This window comes from Lissotriton helveticus, chromosome 1_1, assembly GCF_964261635.1.
Source record: "Lissotriton helveticus chromosome 1_1, aLisHel1.1, whole genome shotgun sequence".
Classification (NCBI taxonomy): domain Eukaryota; kingdom Metazoa; phylum Chordata; class Amphibia; order Caudata; family Salamandridae; genus Lissotriton; species Lissotriton helveticus.
The window spans coordinates 1,311,898,589-1,311,919,571 of NC_136057.1; the positions used below are offsets into that span (position 1 = coordinate 1,311,898,589).

Genomic DNA, 20,983 nt, shown 5'->3' on the forward strand with positions numbered 1-20,983 from the left:
TATAGGGTGATTTACACACGTATGATTGATTGTCTCTGTGTAATGTATGGTATATTAAGTGGGGGAGAGGAGTTGGCCTAACGGCTAGGGCGCTCGACCTCGGACCTGGGGATCTGGGTTCCAGTCTCGGTAACAACGCCAAACATCCTGTGATTTCGGGCATATCACTTAATCTCCCCGTGCCTAACAAAAATGAATGTGTGTCCTCATGTAACGTATCTGGTGCTATGTAAAGCGCTCTGATACCCGATTCGGTTCGGGTCAAGTTCGCGCTATATAAAACTCTGCAACAACAACAAAAAAAGTGCTCTGACACTCTACACTGGTATCAGTGGCACTGTAAATCAAATTAAATGCATCTGAGCGAGAGTGTGGTTATGGAGACTTGAGAGTCACTGCTAAAGGGTGTTAGTGAGGGAATCTGTAGCGGAGGGCGTCATTGGAGGGCACCAACAAACATTGTCGCACAGGGCTTCACCAGCGCTAAAGCCGGCCAGTACCACTACCTACAGTTAAATTACAAATCAAAAACATTGATTTGAAAACACCTTGAATCTTCACAGCATACCTTTACTTTAAACACACCCAGATACTAGACATTCCCTATTGAATCAATACCAGGGAGCCACTCAACAAGAATAATCTAGAATGTTGGAGTTACTCTCTCTTCATTGTTTGATTGCACTCTTTCCTTTTATCTGCTTTTTATAAGAAATGTGGATTTGCTCACCTGTTTCCCATGCTCTCATCCCCTCAAGCCTTGTAAGGAAAAGTGAATAATTCTGTACTCTAAATCCAAAAGCACTGGTTCTTGGTTCTCAGCTGCCCTTTTGTGTTATGGTCAGGGAGTTACATAGCTTTCAAAGTAAAATGAAAAATGCATGTATCTGAACTCTAATTAATCTTGCTATATATTCCCTTTTGCAAAAATTTTCCCAGTGATGCCATTCAATTTATTTTCCACAATGCTGTGGGATTTTTATCATGCGCTCATCTGGAAACAGTCAGTTAACATGGAGTAAAAAATATTCATTCTTTTGAGACCTGCACCTAGCGTTTCCATCCAATGTGACAAATGTAATCCATTTTATACAGTTTTAAAATATATGGGCTTATTGCATTTGTATATTTATCTTTTTGTCCATGTTACTGATGTCCACATTAGGTCTTTTCAGTGACGTCAAATAAGATCAATAGTCCTGCGATGTCACTTTCTGTGATGTCAATCCTTGTGATGTTACATGCAAATTAGAGGGGCCTCACATCCTCCCTTTCGCCCGGGGCCCCAGAAGTCCTAGGACCGGCCCTGACCTGCCTCATCACTATTCATGAGGCAGGTTGCAATTTGCGACCCATTGGGAATGGCCAGCCCTCTCCGGGATGGTGGCCTGCTGGGGTCAGCAGGCCACCATTTCCGTGATTGCTTTTCCAATAAAGCAGATATATTTTTTTAATGCAGGCCTTTTTCCTTAAAGGAAAACGGGATGCATTTAAAAAAGAAAAATTAAATGTTTCAGTTTCATTCTTTGTAGAGTAGTCAGTGGTCTGTGGGACCACTGCCTGCTCCTAAAAAATGTTTTCGTATCCATTCACAAAGGGGAAGGGGTCCCCTTACCATTTACAGGTGGCTTACCATCTACTTGAAGTAGGTAGTAAACTGCGAGTGTTTTGTGAACGCAAAAAACAGTTGTACATCTGGCTCTTGGTTGTGCAAATCAAGGTATTAATGTGAATTAGCACCCTCTTCCGAATACTTAGATGGATTGTTGATGGCTTATGGAACGCAGGCATCAAATCCAACCCATATGTAGCAGGTAGTTCATAGCTTGTATAACTGCTTGGCATCTTCACCTTAGGCACGTAATTGTAGGGTAGCCCAATAAGAGCGTTCGGGAAAGGGTGGTAACACTTAACAAAATTGTTGACTTTGTTCACAGGGTGAATGTTTATGCTGGCTAAAGCGAGGAAGCTTTTCTCACGGTGGGGGCAATGATGAATAACCAGGGTCCCATCAACAGTGCCTCTAGGGCATTGGGAAGCGCTCCCTCCAGCTGTGCCGAAGGTCCAGACCCAAACCATCCTCTTCCCACCACAGAAGAGCCATCAACCAAATGCCACGTACTGCAGCCCGCTGACGCCAAGGGCGAGCAGGCCATGTCGCTGGAGGAGATGCTGCTTCCTCTCACAGAGAAGCTGCAATACTTGGTGAAGAAGGCAGAGGAGTTCCAGACGTATCTGTTGTACAGGTGAGGCTCAACACGCCAGCTGAACAGGGGCTGAGGAGAGTGAAACCTGAGGTGCAGAGAAGGCTGAGGCCAGCTGAACAGGGGCTAAGGAGAGTGAAACCTGAGGTGCAGAGGGAGGCTGAGGCCAGCTGAATAGAGGCTGAGGAGAGTGAAACCTGAGGTGCAGAGGGAGGCTGAGGCCAGCTGAACAGGGGCTGAGGAGAGTGAAGCCTGAGGTGAAGAGGGAGGCTGAGGCCAGCTGAACAGAGGCTGAGGAGAGTAAAACCTGAGGTGCAGAGGGAGGCTGAGGCCAGCTGAACAGGGGCTGAGGAGAGTGAAACCTGAGGTGCAGAGGGAGGCTGAGGCCAGCTGAACAGAGGCTGAGGAGAGTGAAACCTGAGGTGCAGAGGGAGGCTGAGGCCAGCTGAACAGGGGCTGAGGAGAGTGAAACCTGAGGTGCAGAGGGAGGCTGAGGCCAGCTGAACAGGGGCTGAGGAGAGTAAAACCTGAGGTGCAGAGAAGGCTGAGCCCAGCTGAACAGGGGCTGAGGAGAGTGAAACCTGAGGTGCAGAGAAGGCTGAGGCCAGCTGAACAGGGGCTAAGGAGAGTGAAACCTGAGGTGCAGAGGGAGGCTGAGGCCAGCTGAACAGGGGCTGAGGAGAGTAAAACCTGAGGTGCAGAGAAGGCTGAGCCCAGCTGAACAGGGGCTGAGGAGAGTGAAACCTGAGGTGCAGAGGGAGGCTGAGGCCAGCTGAACAGAGGCTGAGGAGAGTGAAACCTGAGGTGCAGAGGGAGGCTGAGGCCAGCTGAACAGAGGCTGAGGGGAGTGAAACCTGAGGTGCAGAGGGAGGCTGAGGCCAGCTGAACAGGGGCTGAGGAGAGTGAAACCTGAGGTGCAGAGAAGGCTGAGCCCAGCTGAACAGGGGCTGAGGAGAGTGAAACCTGAGGTGCAGAGGGAGGCTGAGGCCAGCTGAACAGGGGCTGAGGAGAGTGAAACCTGAGGTGCAGAGGGAGGCTGAGGCCAGCTGAACAGGGGCTGAGGAGAGTGAAACCTGAGGTGCAGAGGGAGGCTGAGGCCAGCTGAACAGGGGCTGAGGAGAGTGAAACCTGAGGTGCAGAGGGAGGCTGAGGCCAGCTGAACAGGGGCTGAGGAGAGTGAAACCTGAGGTGCAGAGGGAGGCTGAGGCCAGCTGAACAGGGGCTGAGGAGAGTGAAACCTGAGGTGCAGAGGGAGGCTGAGGCCAGCTGAACAGGGGCTAAGGAGAGTGAAACCTGAGGTGCAGAGGGGGGCGGAGGCCAGCTGAACAGGGGCTGAGGAGAGTGAAACCTGAGGTGCAGAGGGAGGCTGAGGCCAGCTGAACAGGGGCTAAGGAGAGTGAAACCTGAGGTGCAGAGGGAGGCTGAGGCCAGCTGAACAGAGGCTGAGGAGAGTGAAACCTGAGGTACTGAGGGGGGCGGAGGCCAGCTGAACAGGGACTGAGGAGAGTGAAACCTGAGGTGCAGAGGGAGGCTGAGGCCAGCTGAACAGGGGCTAAGGAGAGTGAAACCTGAGGTGCAGAGGGGGGCGGAGGCCAGCTGAACAGGGGCTGAGGAGAGTGAAACCTGAGGTGCAGAGGGAGGCTGAGGCCAGCTGAACAGGGGCTGAGGAGAGTGAAACCTGAGGTGCAGAGGGAGGCTGAGGCCAGCTGAACAGAGGCTGAGGAGAGTGGAACCTGAGGTGCAGAGAAGGCTGAGGCCAGCTGAAGAGGGGCTGAGGAGAGTGAAACCTGAGGTGCAGAGGGAGGCTGAGGCCAGCTGAACAGGGGCTGAGGAGAGTAAAACCTGAGGTGCAGAGAAGGCTGAGGCCAGCTGAACAGGGGCTAAGGAGAGTGAAACCTGAGGTGCAGAGGGAGGCTGAGGCCAGCTGAACAGGGGCTGAGGAGAGTAAAACCTGAGGTGCAGAGAAGGCTGAGCCCAGCTGAACAGGGGCTGAGGAGAGTGAAACCTGAGGTGCAGAGGGAGGCTGAGGCCAGCTGAACAGAGGCTGAGGAGAGTGAAACCTGAGGTGCAGAGGGAGGCTGAGGCCAGCTGAACAGAGGCTGAGGAGAGTGAAACCTGAGGTGCAGAGGGAGGCTGAGGCCAGCTGAACAGGGGCTGAGGAGAGTGAAACCTGAGGTGCAGAGAAGGCTGAGCCCAGCTGAACAGGGGCTGAGGAGAGTGAAACCTGAGGTGCAGAGGGAGGCTGAGGCCAGCTGAACTGGGGCTGAGGAGAGTGAAACCTGAGGTGCAGAGGGAGGCTGAGGCCAGCTGAACAGAGGCTGAGGAGAGTGAAACCTGAGGTGCAGAAGGAGGCTGAGGCCAGCTGAACAGGGGCTGAGGAGAGTGAAACCTGAGGTGCAGAGGGAGGCTGAGGCCAGCTGAACAGAGGCTGAGGAGAGTGAAACCTGAGGTGCAGAGGGAGGCTGAGGCCAGCTGAACAGGGGCTGAGGAGAGTGAAACCTGAGGTGCAGAGGGAGGCTGAGGCCAGCTGAACAGGGGCTGAGGAGAGTAAAACCTGAGGTGCAGAGAAGGCTGAGCCCAGCTGAACAGGGGCTGAGGAGAGTGAAACCTGAGGTGCAGAGAAGGCTGAGGCCAGCTGAACAGGGGCTAAGGAGAGTGAAACCTGAGGTGCAGAGGGAGGCTGAGGCCAGCTGAACAGGGGCTGAGGAGAGTAAAACCTGAGGTGCAGAGAAGGCTGAGCCCAGCTGAACAGGGGCTGAGGAGAGTGAAACCTGAGGTGCAGAGGGAGGCTGAGGCCAGCTGAACAGAGGCTGAGGAGAGTGAAACCTGAGGTGCAGAGGGAGGCTGAGGCCAGCTGAACAGAGGCTGAGGAGAGTGAAACCTGAGGTGCAGAGGGAGGCTGAGGCCAGCTGAACAGGGGCTGAGGAGAGTGAAACCTGAGGTGCAGAGAAGGCTGAGCCCAGCTGAACAGGGGCTGAGGAGAGTGAAACCTGAGGTGCAGAGGGAGGCTGAGGCCAGCTGAACAGGGGCTGAGGAGAGTGAAACCTGAGGTGCAGAGGGAGGCTGAGGCCAGCTGAACAGAGGCTGAGGAGAGTGAAACCTGAGGTGCAGAGGGAGGCTGAGGCCAGCTGAACAGGGGCTGAGGAGAGTGAAACCTGAGGTGCAGAGGGAGGCTGAGGCCAGCTGAACAGAGGCTGAGGAGAGTGAAACCTGAGGTGCAGAGGGAGGCTGAGGCCAGCTGAACAGGGGCTGAGGAGAGTGAAACCTGAGGTGCAGAGGGAGGCTGAGGCCAGCTGAACAGGGGCTGAGGAGAGTAAAGCCTGAGGTGCAGAGAAGGCTGAGCCCAGCTGAACAGGGGCTGAGGAGAGTGAAACCTGAGGTGCAGAGGGAGGCTGAGGCCAGCTGAACAGAGGCTGAGGAGAGTGAAACCTGAGGTGCAGAGGGAGGCTGAGGCCAGCTGAACAGAGGCTGAGGAGAGTGAAACCTGAGGTGCAGAGAAGGCTGAGCCCAGCTGAACAGGGGCTGAGGAGAGTGAAACCTGAGGTGCAGAGGGAGGCTGAGGCCAGCTGAACAGGGGCTGAGGAGAGTGAAACCTGAGGTGCAGAGGGAGGCTGAGGCCAGCTGAACAGAGGCTGAGGAGAGTGAAACCTGAGGTGCAGAGGGAGGCTGAGGCCAGCTGAACAGGGGCTGAGGAGAGTGAAACCTGAGGTGCAGAGGGAGGCTGAGGCCAGCTGAACAGGGGCTGAGGAGAGTGAAACCTGAGGTGCAGAGGGAGGCTGAGGCCAGCTGAACAGGGGCTGAGGAGAGTGAAACCTGAGGTGCAGAGGGAGGCTGAGGCCAGCTGAACAGAGGCTGAGGAGAGTGAAACCTGAGGTGCAGAGGGAGGCTGAGGCCAGCTGAACAGGGGCTGAGGAGAGTGAAACCTGAGGTGCAGAGGGAGGCTGAGGCCAGCTGAACAGGGGCTGAGGAGAGTGAAACCTGAGGTGCAGAGGGAGGCTGAGGCCAGCTGAAGAGAGGCTGAGGAGAGTGAAACCTGAGGTGCAGAGGGAGGCTGAGGCCAGCTGAACAGAAGCTGAGGAGAGTGAAACCTGAGGTGCAGAGGTAGGCTGAGGCCAGCTGAACAGGGGCTGAGGAGAGTAAAACCTGAGGTGCAGAGAAGGCTTAGCCCAGCTGAACAGGGGCTGAGGAGAGTGAAACCTGAGGTGCAGAGGGAGGCTGAGGCCAGCTGAACAGGGGCTGAGGAGAGTGAAACCTGAGGTGCAGAGGGAGGCTGAGGCCAGCTGAACAGAGGCTGAGGAGAGTGAAACCTGAGGTGCAGAGGGAGGCTGAGGCCAGCTGAACAGAAGCTGAGGAGAGTGAAACCTGAGGTGCAGAGGGAGGCTGAAGCTAGCTGAACAGGGGCTGAGGAGAGTGAAACCTGAGGTGCAGAGGGAGGCTGAGGCCAGCTGAACAGGGGCTGAGGAGAGTGAAACATGAGGTGCAGAGGGAGACTGAGGACAGCTGAACAGGGGTGGAGGAGAGTGAAACCGAAGTTACAGAGGGAGGCTGAGGCCAGCTGAACTGAGACTGAGGAGTGTGAAAGCTGAGGTGCAGAGGGAGGCTAAGGCCAGGTGAACATGGTTGGAGGAAAGTGAAACCTGAGATGCAGAGGGAGGATGAGGCCAGTCAAACCGAGGCTGAGGAGAGTGAAACTTGAGATGCAGAGGGAGTCTGAAGCCAGCTGAACAGGGGCTGAGGAGAGTGAAACCTGAGGTGCAGAAAGAGGCTGAGGCCAGCTGAATGGGGGCTGAGGAGAGTGAAACCTGCAATGCAGAGGGAGGCTGAGGCCAGCCGAACGGGGGATGAGGGGAGTGAAACCTGAGATGCAGAGGGAGGCCGAGGCCAGCTGAACGGGGGCTGAGGAGAGTGAAACCTGAGGTACAGAGGGAGGCCGAGGCCAGCTGAACAGGGGCTGAGGAGAGTGAAACCTGAGGTACAGAGGGATGCTGAGGCCAGCCGAACAGGGGATGAGGAGAGTGAAACCTGAGGTACAGAGGGAGGCTGAGGCCAACAGAACAGGGAATGAGGAGAGTGAAACCTGAGGTACAGAGGGAGGCTGAGGCCAACAGAACAGGGAATGGGGAGAGTGAAACCTGAGGTACAGAGGGATGCTGAGGCCAGCCGAACAGGGGATGAGGAGATTGAAATGTGAGGTGCAGAGGGAGTCTGAGGCCAGCTGCACATGGTGGGCGCAAAGACACCAGATAGATGGGTGCAGAGAATGAGAGACGACTACCTGCTTTAGCACTTAGGACAATGATTGTCTTTACCATGGGGGAAAATATACGTCCTGTTGAAGCGAGTAACGCAAGACCGGAAAGGCTGCCTAGGAGGCTGATAAGACCTTTTCATCGCGGCCCTATGGTTGTTAGAGGTTACTGGGCATCTTGCACCTCTGGTGTGTGAGACCACGCACTGTTGTATGCAAACAAATGTCCAAGTTCTCCCTTTCAGCTCTTGATGATCTCAAGGCAGTGGTGTCAGGCAGTCAGTTGTCACTCCAGCAGGTTCAGATTACTTGGGTTTAGACACTCAGGCACAGTGTAACATCATAGATCACAGTTTATAACTTGAATGTCTCCATGGTTGTTAGTTTATCAAATAAATAGTGTACTATAAATGAGTAAATTGTTGTATAGTTGAGATTAGAAAATCACTCCCCCTTTCAGCTGCCCCACAACTTGCCTGATTTTTCATTTTTGCTACCTTTCTATCCATCCCCTGTCTTCCGACCTCTAAATCATACCCTTTGTATAGGAACGGACAAGGGGTTATATTATATACAGTGCCCATGAGGCACATGGGCCTGTGTGCCCATTTTCTGTGGCCCTGGGGCACATACAGAAAGGTTGCAGATGCTGGCGTGGCCCTTTCTGTAACCGTGATAGCACCAGTGCTACCTTACAGGGTGTTTCTTTATTAGCAGGTTGACATGGCTAATAAAGGAAACACTTTGCCTCTGAACTTATGCTTTACTATGGATGCAAGCACAGAGATAAAAGACCACCAGGAGACACAATGACTGTGCAGCACAAAGATGTGGCACACAATACCTGCACCCCCTGTAGGCAGCCCTCTGGAGGGAGTGAAGGGGGTCTCATGTCCCCCGGATCTCGGTCACCCTGTAAAGGATAAGGCTGGTGCTGCTTGCAATGTGAACAAGCATTGGCATAGCCAATAGGTCTCGCCTTTGTGACCTTATAAGTGTTTAGCTATGCAACAGTTAATGTTGTTGCAGTAAGAATATTGTGCTGCATAACTAAATACTTATAAGGTCCCAAAGGCGAGAGCTATTGGCTATGCCAATGCTTGTTCACATTGCAAGCAGCACCAGCCTTGCTATGCCAATGCTTGTTTCATTCCAGGTTCTTGTATTAGGTGATCAGGAAGTTCAGACATAAAGATGATTCTCCTAAGTCTCCTTAGCACTAAATTGAGTTATGTATGCAGTAGCCCATGCTAACACTACGTTTAGATGCCACATGTATATTGTGCAGCAGTGTAATGTATACAACAGTATAGTCTGAACAATATTAGTAGACATATCTTTACTAATAAAATCTGAAAATACGGGCAAAATCCAAAATTACAGACTAAAGATCGTATTTGTAGCCAAAAGTACATATTCTGTGCCACTACAAAACGAATTTAAGGATGAATAGTCATCTGAAAAGTTGTGATGTGAGCAAGAATACCCCAGCCATGACATTGTTCAACTATCAGCAATTTTGTTTATTGACTGAAAACCCGCTGCTAGCAATACTGCTTCAAGGCTAGAACTCTGAACCCTGAGTATGTAACATAGAGGAACTACCCAGGTAAAAACAATGATGACCCCAATATGCTCAGGTAAAGCTCTCCAGCACTGTTTCAATAAAACCCCCCTCAGAGTAGGTCCTTGCATTTCAAGGTCGAAGCGCCTGCTATGATCTCTTACGAAGACGCACATCACAGTGCCACATTTTATGAATGGGAGCCATCTGACAGCGTGAACTAGCCTGAAACCGTTGTGTTTTTCTTAAAGCATAGATGTGCTTAATGTAATTGTTACAATTGTAAGTTAAATGCATTGTTGATGCTTTCTGCCACCGCAAAACACAGTTGTTAGAAGACAACTAAAGGAGAAAAAAACAAATGAAAACACCCGTTAGAACACATGTGCAAGGCAACACATGACTTACACAGAAAAGGAAATCACGGAGAGTCACTGCTGCAGAAAGGGAAGTCACTTTGGGGGCCACTGAGAGAGGCCTAGCCTCGCATTTCCCCAAGGTGTTTGTGGTAGGAACGAGGGGTCGAGAGAACACGGAACAAAAGCGCTCCAGAGATGTTAGACACGACTAGGGAAAAGGGTTGTCAAAAACGTCAGGCATTCACCAAACCGGAACCAGCCTATACAGGAAAATCTGAGTATGCAGACACACAATGTGCATGTAAAGCAAAGTTATTTCACACCCAGTGTGCATATGCTTTAAATAAACAAGCATTGGCCGCGCGGCCGTGAAAGTGACGCAGCCGCGAACGTGAAAGTGATCACGATTGCCATCAAGCGTGGCGTTGTGATGGAGGAAAGACAGATGGCGGCTGTGCACGCAAGCTTGAGGCCACCAAAAGCCTGTGGTGGCACTTTCAAAAGCCACTTACTAAATGTCTCGCAGAGTAGCGCATTCATGCACTGGCTCAGCGAGACCTAAAAATGGACTGGCTGCTTCAAACAGCCAGTCGATCTTTCACTAATGTGCTGCCCACAGATCATTACAAGGTTGTGGCTGCCATGGAGGCAGTGCAATCTATGTAATAGGGCACACTCGCTGTTTGCGCCAATGTACCTAGGTAAAGATTCACCACAGAACAAGCAGGGACAGTGCACCCTTGCTGTAATACGCCAGATGCTCTTTCCTGTAGGGTAACGTGTCCTGTGCTCTGATTCTACAGGAGCTGGTTCTGTGGGTTCAGGTGTAAACAGCTAGCGGAACCCTCAGACGCCTGTAATAGCACACGCTTGAGAGTGATGACGCTTGTCGCTCTTTCTCATTAGCACAATGTTTACCAATATGTCCTAGAGGAGGGTGTTGATATACTGTTGTAGAGAAATGTTCGGCATCTGTGGGAATTAATCGTTTGTCTCTGTGTGTGAAGTTTTGTCCCGTAGGGACTGTGTCTGAAGCAGGATAAGGGAGTGCCACATGTGCACTGACCAAACCAAGCTGCAAAGTGCACTTTAGCGACTTCAAATTTCTCTCGGCTGCATTCCAATTGTTGTGTTTTTGGCTCACTGGGCCACTACAGAGACCAACGATGGGCAAATTATCTTCTGTTCTGCTTCAATAGGAGCTGTCCATCCCTAAATACTAGGGCAGATTTCTTCCCAAAATCAACATAAGCAACCACAGACCTTTATCAACTATTTTGGGCCTCATCAGTGAGTTGCATTTTGAGTGTTATGGCACAGGGAGCAGCAGAATCAATGTCCGCGCAAACACGTTGCAAAAAACTGATGGGTGGGACTCTTGAATCCACTCATCCACTGGTTACAATTTTAGTAATCTGAAGACCCATGCAGGGGAACTGCTACTATCGGAGGCCACTTAATGGAGGCTGCCACAATATTGAAAGGAATTCCAGAACCTCCACTCTTTGGAAGTCACATTCAGTGAGTTTGTGCAGGTGGAGTTCATTTGGTCTGTTGATGCATTGGTGGTTATGATGATCCCAAGACTAGATTTCCTCTGCTAATCCAAAGATCTGTGCTCTGTCTTTGAATGGAATAATACTCTTTCTATCCAGTGAGAATGCTTGCCTGTACAGATTGTTTGTTGTGACTTCAACTTTTTTTCTCCAGCAGGGAAAGAATGCGCAAGGAGCAATTTGCCAAAGCGATGCCTACGTTCCTGCAGGTGTGCCAGCCATACCTCCTCTACATAGAGTCTGTGTCCCGCGATGCAACACCTGGCAGGAAGGTGCTGCAAGATGGTGTGCAGAAACGGGTAACTTTGTTACTGCTGGCAGACGCGCGTATCCTCGCAGGAGGATCCAGCGAGTTGTGACCTCAGTAGAAGGGGAAAATAAATAAAGTCTACAGATGGGTAACCTCACAGGAGACCCCAGAGATGGGTAACCTCACAGGATAGTCCAAGTATTGGTAATCTCTTTTGAGAGCTCAAGATGAATAGCTTTCATAAAGAAAGCATAGGCTCTAAGATGAGAGAAAGTCGCGACTTCAGGGGAGCGTAAAGTCAATAAGACCTAACAAAGGGACGGGTAAATCTTAGTCGAATGTATGAACAAGAATGGAGAATTTTAGAAGAGGGCATAGAGACAAGTGGGGACCTTACAGGAACATGGGAGCTTGGATGACTTTTGGTAAATGATAGGGAAGCACAAGTGATGGTAATCCTAATGGGTCAAATGGATCAAGGGGATTCTTATTGGAGCACAAGAGGCATAGGAACAGCAATAAAGAACAATGGACTGGGGGACAATGTAACACAGAGAAATGGGAACCTTAGAGTGGGGAATTTTACTGGAACACAAGAGACCTCTGGAGAACCTTAGTGGAACACAGAGAGAGAGAGGCAGAAATCCTTGTGAAAGACAAGGAGTGAGGAATTATAATGACACGCATGGCGACCTGTAAACTTTAGTGGAATGCAATGCGAGAGAGTGGGGAACCTTATAAATGCACACAGGCTAGAAAACCTTTATGGACTCTAAGAGACTGAGGAATGAAGCACGCGACTGGGGAACCTTAGAGAAGCACATAAAGAGAGTAACCTCAGTGTGGTTAACAGAGACTCTTGATCTTTAGAAGAATGCTCAGGTAAGGGAGATATGCACGACTACCCACGGGCTATGGTCCTTCTCATTACATAGCAGAGACAGCGTATCCTTTTGAGCAAAGAGGCCCTTTCAGTGGTACAGAGAGGAGAACGCCTTTCAGTGGCACATAGAAAATCATTTTAGGGTTTTATTCACAGGGTATCCATTCGTTGATATAGGTGCAATTTTCAGAGGTGCAAATACAGGATCATTTTAGGATTGCAGAGGTGAGGTATTTTTTTTACATTGAAAAGTTCCAGAACATGTTTCTTCTTCTCTCTTTGCTCAGCTCCTGGAGCTTTCTCAGCAACTGACAAACCGGCTGGAGCAGTTAGCACTGATGTATGCCTCCTTCGGATTCATCTCCCTGGATGACACCGACCCATGCAGGTACAGATGAGGGCTAGATCCCATGTATTAAGGTGAGGTGAGGACTCAAGCATCCAGGAAATGGAGGGGCCATGGCATTGGGCTTAGCATGAGGAAATTGCAAGAAAAGAACAGCACACCTTTTCACCAGGCAAGTCAGAAATTACTCAGCACTTGGTAGGTACCGTCATATACCACTGGAGTGCCAAGTCAGTTGGTAGTGATCCAATGCAGTTTAATTAATACAATATTTATATGTCTCCTTTGGAAACTATTAAAGGGCCCTTCCTCCTTAGGACCAGTGCCAGTCCCACCCGGGAATACCCTTAAATCAAAAAATGAACGATCAGAGAAGCTAAAGAAAAGAAATTCTACACACAATTCCATGGGCATCTTATGACCCGGTATCTACAATCTAATACCATTCATGTTGGTCTGCAAGTTAAAAATGAACCTGCAGTCTTTATAGATGACCCTAGACTTAAAAAGTCTTATAAAGCAACATTCCCCAACAGGAGGAATTTAGGGTTGTCAGACAAACACTTGACAAGAGGAAACAACCATGTCCTGTACATTCATTTCTACGCTTACAGAAATAGCCATTATCCAGAACAAATTTCAAAATTTCGAATACATTTTATTATCCGACTAAAAGTATCGCTATGAGGGTAGGCTTTACCCCATAATTTTGTGGTGGTACATACCTATTGTGATCAAAAACCCTTCCCCAAAAATATCACAACCTGGCTCAGGTATTTTGATGACGTTTTAGTGATTTGAAATGGTACCAAACTATCGCTTGACCAATTCTACACTTTGATTAAATTGCAACAAACTCCACAAGTCACTTTTTCAAAAAATGACAGAACGTAATTCACTGTTGGGATGCAACAGTTATAACCCAAGCAGCCTAAGAGCCAAAATTGCCTTTCGGCCAATTTCTTCGCAATAAATGTAATTGCACCAAGAAGGACGATTAATCAATGAATAAGATACTCTGAAAACTAGGTTATTGGAAAGGGGTTACCCTACTGGATTATTGAAACAGGCAAGAAATAAGCATGGGCTTACCCAAGAGAAAATCTGCTTTAAACTAAAGTAAGAAACCCTAAAGATGAGAAATTGATTTTCATCAGGACCGTCAACACAGCCAGCAAAGACATTAGAAAAATTATCAAGTAAGTATTAGGACATAATACAAAATGTTCTACAACAATCAGAGAAACCTTTTTCTGATCCAAAAAGGTGCTAATTTTAGAGATTTTGTGGTTAGAGCTGTAAGTCCTAGTTGCAGACAACCAACTCTCAATTATAAGTGGGTGTTGCTGGCAATGATGGGTCATTATAAATTTGGTCAATTTAGTGCATTCAAATATTGTTTTGAGAATTAGGGGCTGATTACGTTAGCGGTGAACCCGCAACCGGCAGTCGGCTGGTGGCGGCTTCACCGTGATCTTGTGGCCATTTCCCGCTCACCGTATCATGATTTTGGTAAAAGAGGGTTCTGGCCCATAATCAGCAAGGCTAGGCCAATTCTATACTATAACAACAACACAATTGCCAATACTGATGCTTACTTTGCTGATTACTTTTACAATCACACGTGACACTCATAGTGACTGAAAAAAAGGTTGATTTTTCTCTTTCTCTTTTTTTATATATAAAGATTTCATTCCATCAAAAAAACTTTATAAATTCATGTTATTATTTCAGTTAACAATTCCAATGATTTTGCTTGAACCACATCAAATTACACACATATAGAACATTAATCCTGAATCACATATATGACGAGACATTAACTATCACATTTAGACAAAAACCTTTAGTTCAGGAACAAGCTCAAGTTCCAAATGTTTTTTTAAGAAAATACATAATGAATAGACAAACAGAAAGAAAAAGCAGACAAAGACCCAAGGGGGAGTTTGAAAGATTATTTGGAAAAGACAGTCTTCAAATTGTTAAAAGACAACACAACCCCTATAGGGACATTAGCCAAAAAGTATTGTACTCAGGTAACCAAAATTAAGCATATACTTCTGTATTTTATGATTTATTCAGGGATTTCATAGAGCACAAAGTGGACCTGATACTCAAATTTAAAGTTCACTTGTTTGGTCAAATAGAGAAAAGTCGACGCGTTTCGAACCCCTAATGCGCCTTGGGTGGGGTTCTCCTCAGGACCTGGAACAAGAAAGAGCTTATGGGAAATAAACAAAAAGGGTGCTTGTGTTACTACTTATTTAAACAAATCACCAGGCACTAAAACCCAAAAGAACCAATGTTTTTAATTTACCTTGTGTAGACTTTCTTTAAACAACACAGACTATGCCATTTCAAACAACTGTAGTAAATAAAACTGTTGAAGTGAAAAAAAGGGAAAAGCCAGGGAAAGGATATAGTCAGTGGTACTATAAGGATAATGAAAAACAGTTCTTGTCCCGGGGAATAATTTTGAGCACTTACTTCAATTTAATTGGAGATGCAGGGCAGTTGCTTGCATCAAGATAACTTCAATATCTTTGTTTTGAGCTGGTAGAGACGGTGCTTTAAAGATGATACGTCTTTTGATGACAGAAAGAGTCACGGAAAAAGAAAGGTCATGAATCACTATGAGTGTCACGTGTGATTGGTAAAAGTAATCAGCATAGTAAGCATCAGTATTGGCAATTGTGTTGTTGTTACACCATATTATGATGGAGGGTGGGATCGTGGTGGTCGGGAACTCTGACAACAGACTCAGGAACTCCAACCACCAGCAATCAGATAGGCACGTAGAGCCCGCTGGGGCAGCAGAGGCCCTCTGCACACAATGCATGCCGGCGGTTCACAGGTACCGCCGGTGTAATTATGATGCTGGACGTCCACCAGCCTTTCTGTGGTGGTTCACTTGCATGGAAAGGCTGGTGGGGTTGGACAACGGGGGCCCGTTGTGGGTCCCCCTTGACTAGGGGCAGTTAGTTTTTGCACTTGGGGGCACACTTGGTGCCCCCCTACATTTTCCTGCACCATGTGGCAGGCATTCAGTGGTGCCTGCCATGTAGGGCAGGGAAATGTAAACAGTGCTTTTTTAACATAGTGGAGGGTGCTGCAGCTGGCAGCACCCACCACAATGTTAAATATAGCACATGCAACCGCCACCGTGGCGGTTGCTTTGTAATACCCACGTGGGACCGCAGCTTTGTAGGTGCGCAGTCCCACTGCCTGACCCGATGGCGGAAGGACTGCAGTTCGTCCACAATTGTAATGACCCCCTTAATGTTTTGAATATAATAATGTAAAATATAATTTAAAATTGTTCATGAACTGCAACATAAGCAGTTTGATATATATATTTGCTATGATTTCCCTACAATCTCATTACATTGGGCAGAAGACCCCACGATCAAAGCACTAATCTTACAGCTGTGGAGAAGGATTAAATGTGGAATCATTGGAGCACCTTTGGTCAAGCATTACCATAGAAATGACATTCTATTGAGGACATATAATGGCAGGTTGTTGAACCTGTTATCTCTAACCAAGAGGAGGAAACTAGGCAGCTATCCTAACCCTTTGTAAACTCAAATGGATTGACATTGTGAAATTCTTTGACCATGGCTTGGATGAACTGTATGAGTGGGTACAAGCAACAACACTGTGAGATGATCAAATCTTGAAGATGAGTTGTTTCCTTTGTTTCATGCTTTAATGTATATTGTAAATCATGTTATGTTTTGCAATGACTTAACATGTAGGGGGGTAGCTCACTCTCAATGGGCAACTAATATGTATTAGTGTGTGCGTGCGTATATGCATTTATATATATATATATATATATATATATATATATATATATATATATATATATTCCTGCTCAGATTTTCCCCATTACAGGGAGAAAAACGACAGCACTCGCGGGATGCTTTCAGCAAGCAGTGTTCTTTATTCCACTGACAAAAACAAAAACAGACGCGTTTCGGTGATTCCCTTCTTCTACACAGAAGAAGGGAATCACCGAAACGCGTCTGTTTTTGTTTTTGTCAGTGGAATAAAGAACACTGCTTGCTGAAAGCATCCCGCGAGTGCTGTCGTTTTTCTCCCTGTAATGGGGAAAATCTGAGCAGGAATATTACGCGTATGCACCAACGCGTGACGGCACCCGTCCTAAGAGTGACTCGGTATCTGGTGCTCTGGGAGCAGTAATATATATATATATATATATATATATATATATATATATATTTGAAACAGCAACTCCGGTTATGAAAGAGGCCGTCAGATAGGGCGGTCCGTGACCAGGGCACCGGTAGCCCTGTAAACTATTGCGAACAGCAATTTCCAATCAGGAAAAATCTCACGGACGCCTTGGTTGGGTTTGCAGGTTATTTATTCATACAAAGACTGCACAGCAACGCCTTTTGACTTGCGTCTTGATCACACTGAGAAGCAGAATAGTTAATGCATTCTTATACATGTCTTTACTAAACATAAACAAAGGACTGATAACACCCCGTGAAAAACAATACATACATTGAATTAAAGGTGAGGAACGGCGTCGCCATTTTGTCATGGTCAAATTATCATGGGGTGTACATTTAATACATTTTAGTAAGGAACGCCCAGCGCATTATAAACAATTTCAAAATTTTGTGGCTATTTAATACTCATAGTAGCGTCTTACTGGGTTATGTCACCGAGTTAGAACAATTCAAATCATACTGGGATAATACTGTACAATTTGTCGTAATAAAGACTAATTTGCTCAAAATTCAGGTTGAGAGCCCATTTCAATGAAGGAACGCCCCAAACTCTTAAGTACAATACCATATTGCATTTAAACAAAGTTCGAGTTGAAAACTTGTTCCATTCAAAAGACCCCAAACTTTAGTGAGTGGGACCTAGATCAATAATCACAAGTGCTGGAGTTGCATGCATTGGTACATTGCGTCTGCCTCCATAGTTGAAAACCAACACCCCACACTAACGCCCCAGTGGGCTGAAACACCTGCTATGACATGGAATCACGCCCAAGTGGGCAAATTATATATTGTGCCTCATTCCTAATAGTAGAGGTCGTTCCATAGGATCTAGTTGCAGGTATATTCATCCAAAGACACCGACCGCCTACACCAAAAAATGTGCCATAACCTAAGAGATAAAAAACATAGCAGTAAAAATATTTTTAACTATTTATAAGAGACAGCAGATCAGTACATGATGTTTTTTTTTTTTAAATGTGAACTGCACTTTATATGCCTACACATTAACAAACTTTCATTTGATTGCACATAGTTAATACTACCTACTTAATGGAGGTGTACAGAGAGTTCTTCATTGGAATTTAATCCAAGCGGAATATTTGTTTCCAAGTCGATGATGTATTTCGACTCCAGTTTACTCAGTAGGAGTTTCCTATTACCACCCCGTACATTTTCCGGAACATCATCAATAACTGCCATCCGTAGTTGTTTTTCATCCTGATGATGATGTTCAAAGAAATGCCTGGCAACTGGGTATTATCTATTGTTGTGCCGGATGGCCCTTACATGTTCTAAGACACGTTTCTTGGCACAATGAATAGTACTGCCAATATAGGCCTTATTGCACGGACACATCAATGTATACACACAGTAGTTGGTATTACAGCTCAAGTTCTTCTTAATAGTTAACTCCGTCTTGGTGCCAGCAATGGACAAGATGGTGCAATCCACACTGTTACTGCAAGCCTTGCATTTTCTGCATCTTTTAAATCCCCCACGCGTGGTTCTACTGGTCCCACCCGCTACAGTTACCAAGTTTGGACTTAGTTCATCTCTTAGTGATTTACACCTTTGGAATGTGATCTGGGGGTTAGTATTCAGATGTTTTTCAAGATTGTTGTCTGTGAGCAGGACATGCCAGTGTTTGCGCAGTATTTTGCGTACCTGCGGTGCTTGTCCAGAATAACTCGTGATAAAACGTAAAGTACTGGTTTCAGGATCTTTTTTGTTATTGGGATGCAGTAGTTGAGTACGGGTCACCGCATCTACCTTCGTACAAGCCTCAATGATAGTTTTACTGCTGTATCCTCTTTCCTGAAATCGTCCTATCATAGTTTCCTTTTCTTGTAAGTAACTCATCTGAACTACAGTTACGTCTTGCCCGTAACAGTTCACCGTACGGGATACTGTAGACTAATTGTCTAGGGTGAGCTCTCGCGGCATTTAAAATACTATTGCCCGCGGTGCTTTTACGAAACAGTTTGGTCTGCATTGAGTTGTCTACAATTTCTACTAGCACATCCAATAATTCTATTTTTGTTGAACTCGTATGTTCTGTAAACTGTAAATTATATACGTTGTCATTCAGCCGTTTAACAAAAGTTTGAGCAGATTCCATGTCTCCATTCCAAATCAAAAAAATGTTGTCTATAAAACGCAACCACAGGACACAGCAGTCGTATATATATATATATATATATTACCTACTGGCGGTCGCCAGTAGGTATATATAGTTAGAACCTAGTTACCATAGGAAATTCCGAACATTCTATTGGGAATAACTTTGGCGCCGATTGAGGGATCTGCTTGTAATTTTCCTTAAATTTGCCTCGCTGCGCTCTGCTCTTTCCCTGGAAGTTTCGGGGGGATTCGTCAAGCGGGGGCCGAGAAAAAAGGGGGGTCCCAAAACGTGTTTTCCCCATGTTAATTTCCATAGGGAATTTCTGACAATGCTACAGCTCGAACGGCTGAACGGAATTACACCAAACTTGGCAACATGGTAGGGCCTGGTATGCAGATGTGCCTTTGCTATGTTTGGTGAAAATCCCTCCAGTATTTCTTGAGAAAATTGAATTTGAAATTTTTAAAATGGCATTTTCTATGGGACCTTTAGACACGGCTACAGCCCGAACGGCTGAACGGAATTACACCAAACTTGGCAAAATGGTAGAGACAGGTATGCAGTAGTGCCTTTTCTATATTTGGTGAACGCACCGGACGCGTACCCTTACGTGCGCGAGCGAGTATCTGATTGGCTGGCAGTCGACTGTCAACATTCCAAACTGACCAAACCAGGAAGTGTTGGCCACCATCTTGTTTTTCAGGAGAACTGAGGCACAAGAGAGCCCAAAACAAGAGTGGAAAACACGAAAAGGGGGCAGGGTAGAGACCCCCCAACCCTCTAGCCCTTCTCAGGGGGTCCCAAAAGGACCCCCAAGGGCAAAAAAAAAAAACTTCAAAAGAATCGCGGGGTACGCGTACCGTACGCGTACCGTGCGCGTACCCCATGATTTGCACTTGGTGGTCCTTCTGGGACCCCCTGAGAAGGGCTAGGGGGTCAGGGGGTCTCAACCCTGCCCCCTTTTCGCGTTTTCCACTCTTGTTTTGTGCGCTCTTGTGCCTCACTTCTCCTGAGAAACAAGATGGCTGCTCAGGTGGTCCCAGAAGGATAATAACATATATAAACGTTATCCGCTAATAGAATTAGCATTTACAAAACCTTTGAAATTTATTGAAAAAAAATATAGGTTTCACGCCTCATATAGTTAGGAATTAGCATTTAAAAAACCTTGCAAATTCACTGAAAAAACCATAGGTTTCAAGCCTTATATAGTTAGGAATTAGCATTTAAAAAACCTTGCAAATTCACTTAAAAAACCATAGGTTTCAGGCGTTATATAGTTAGGAATTAGCATTTAAAAAACCTTGCAAATTCACTTAAAAAAACCATAGGTTTCAGGCCTTATATAGTTAGGAATGAGCATTTTAAAAACCTTGCAAATTCACTTAAAAAACCATAGGTTTCAGGCCTTATATAGTTAGGAATTAGCATGAATGAATGTGTGTGTAGACCTAGGAATCAGTGAGTGCGTATGTAGTAACTGGTATTGGTGTGTCAATGGTTTCAAGAATGGTTGTCTGTATTTAACACTGGGTGTATCAAAGGCTATATTAGAGTGTGAGGAGGTGCATCGTATTATCACATGAATGATATCATCAGTGATGTCAAATGAGATGTCATCAGTGATGTCACTGACCATGTCATAAATGATGTAATATGTGACATAATCATCAGTGGATTGCGGGTGCGCGAAATATAGTTAGTACAACTAATTATATAGGAGCAATTTCAATGGTTTTTTAAATGCTAATTCCTAACTATATAAGGCCTGAAACCTATGGTTTTTTAAGTGAATATATATATATATATATATATATATATATGAGACGCTCGAACTTTTTCAATCGAAAAGAAAAGAAGCAGCACTCAAGGAGTTTAAAGATTTCACGGTGATTTAATGTGGGAAAAAAGCACAAGACGCGTTTCGGCGTGAGCCTTCGTCTGTGTGTCACTCGTGACATGCAAACAGCAAGTTAATAAAGTTATTTTGCATTCATTGACAGTGACATAGGACTCAACCCTTGTGCACCACTATGGGCGCCATTTTGGAATGGTGTTATATCCATTGAAAGGGTATGATGATTATACAATATCATTAAATTATGACGTTCAATAAAGCCGTGGATCGGCTAGTGTCCTATGTACAAGGTGTCAAATCATGATTCTTAGACATATACTGAGAGTAACAA

At 46.5% G+C, this 20,983-nt stretch overlaps 1 protein-coding gene across 1 annotated transcript in view; it reads left to right on the forward strand.

Moving 5' to 3' along the window:
- The first annotated feature begins 1,992 nt into the window (after window positions 1-1,992).
- The window catches only part of C1_1H19orf67 (chromosome 1_1 C19orf67 homolog), an 88,900-nt gene continuing 69,909 nt past the window's right edge, over window positions 1,993-20,983 (forward strand). Inside the window, exons 1-3 of the mRNA XM_078650006.1 lie at window positions 1,993-2,246; window positions 11,086-11,230; window positions 12,352-12,452. Of these exons, the coding sequence (XP_078506132.1) occupies window positions 1,993-2,246; window positions 11,086-11,230; window positions 12,352-12,452 (500 nt within the window). The remainder of the gene's footprint in view (window positions 2,247-11,085; window positions 11,231-12,351; window positions 12,453-20,983) is intronic.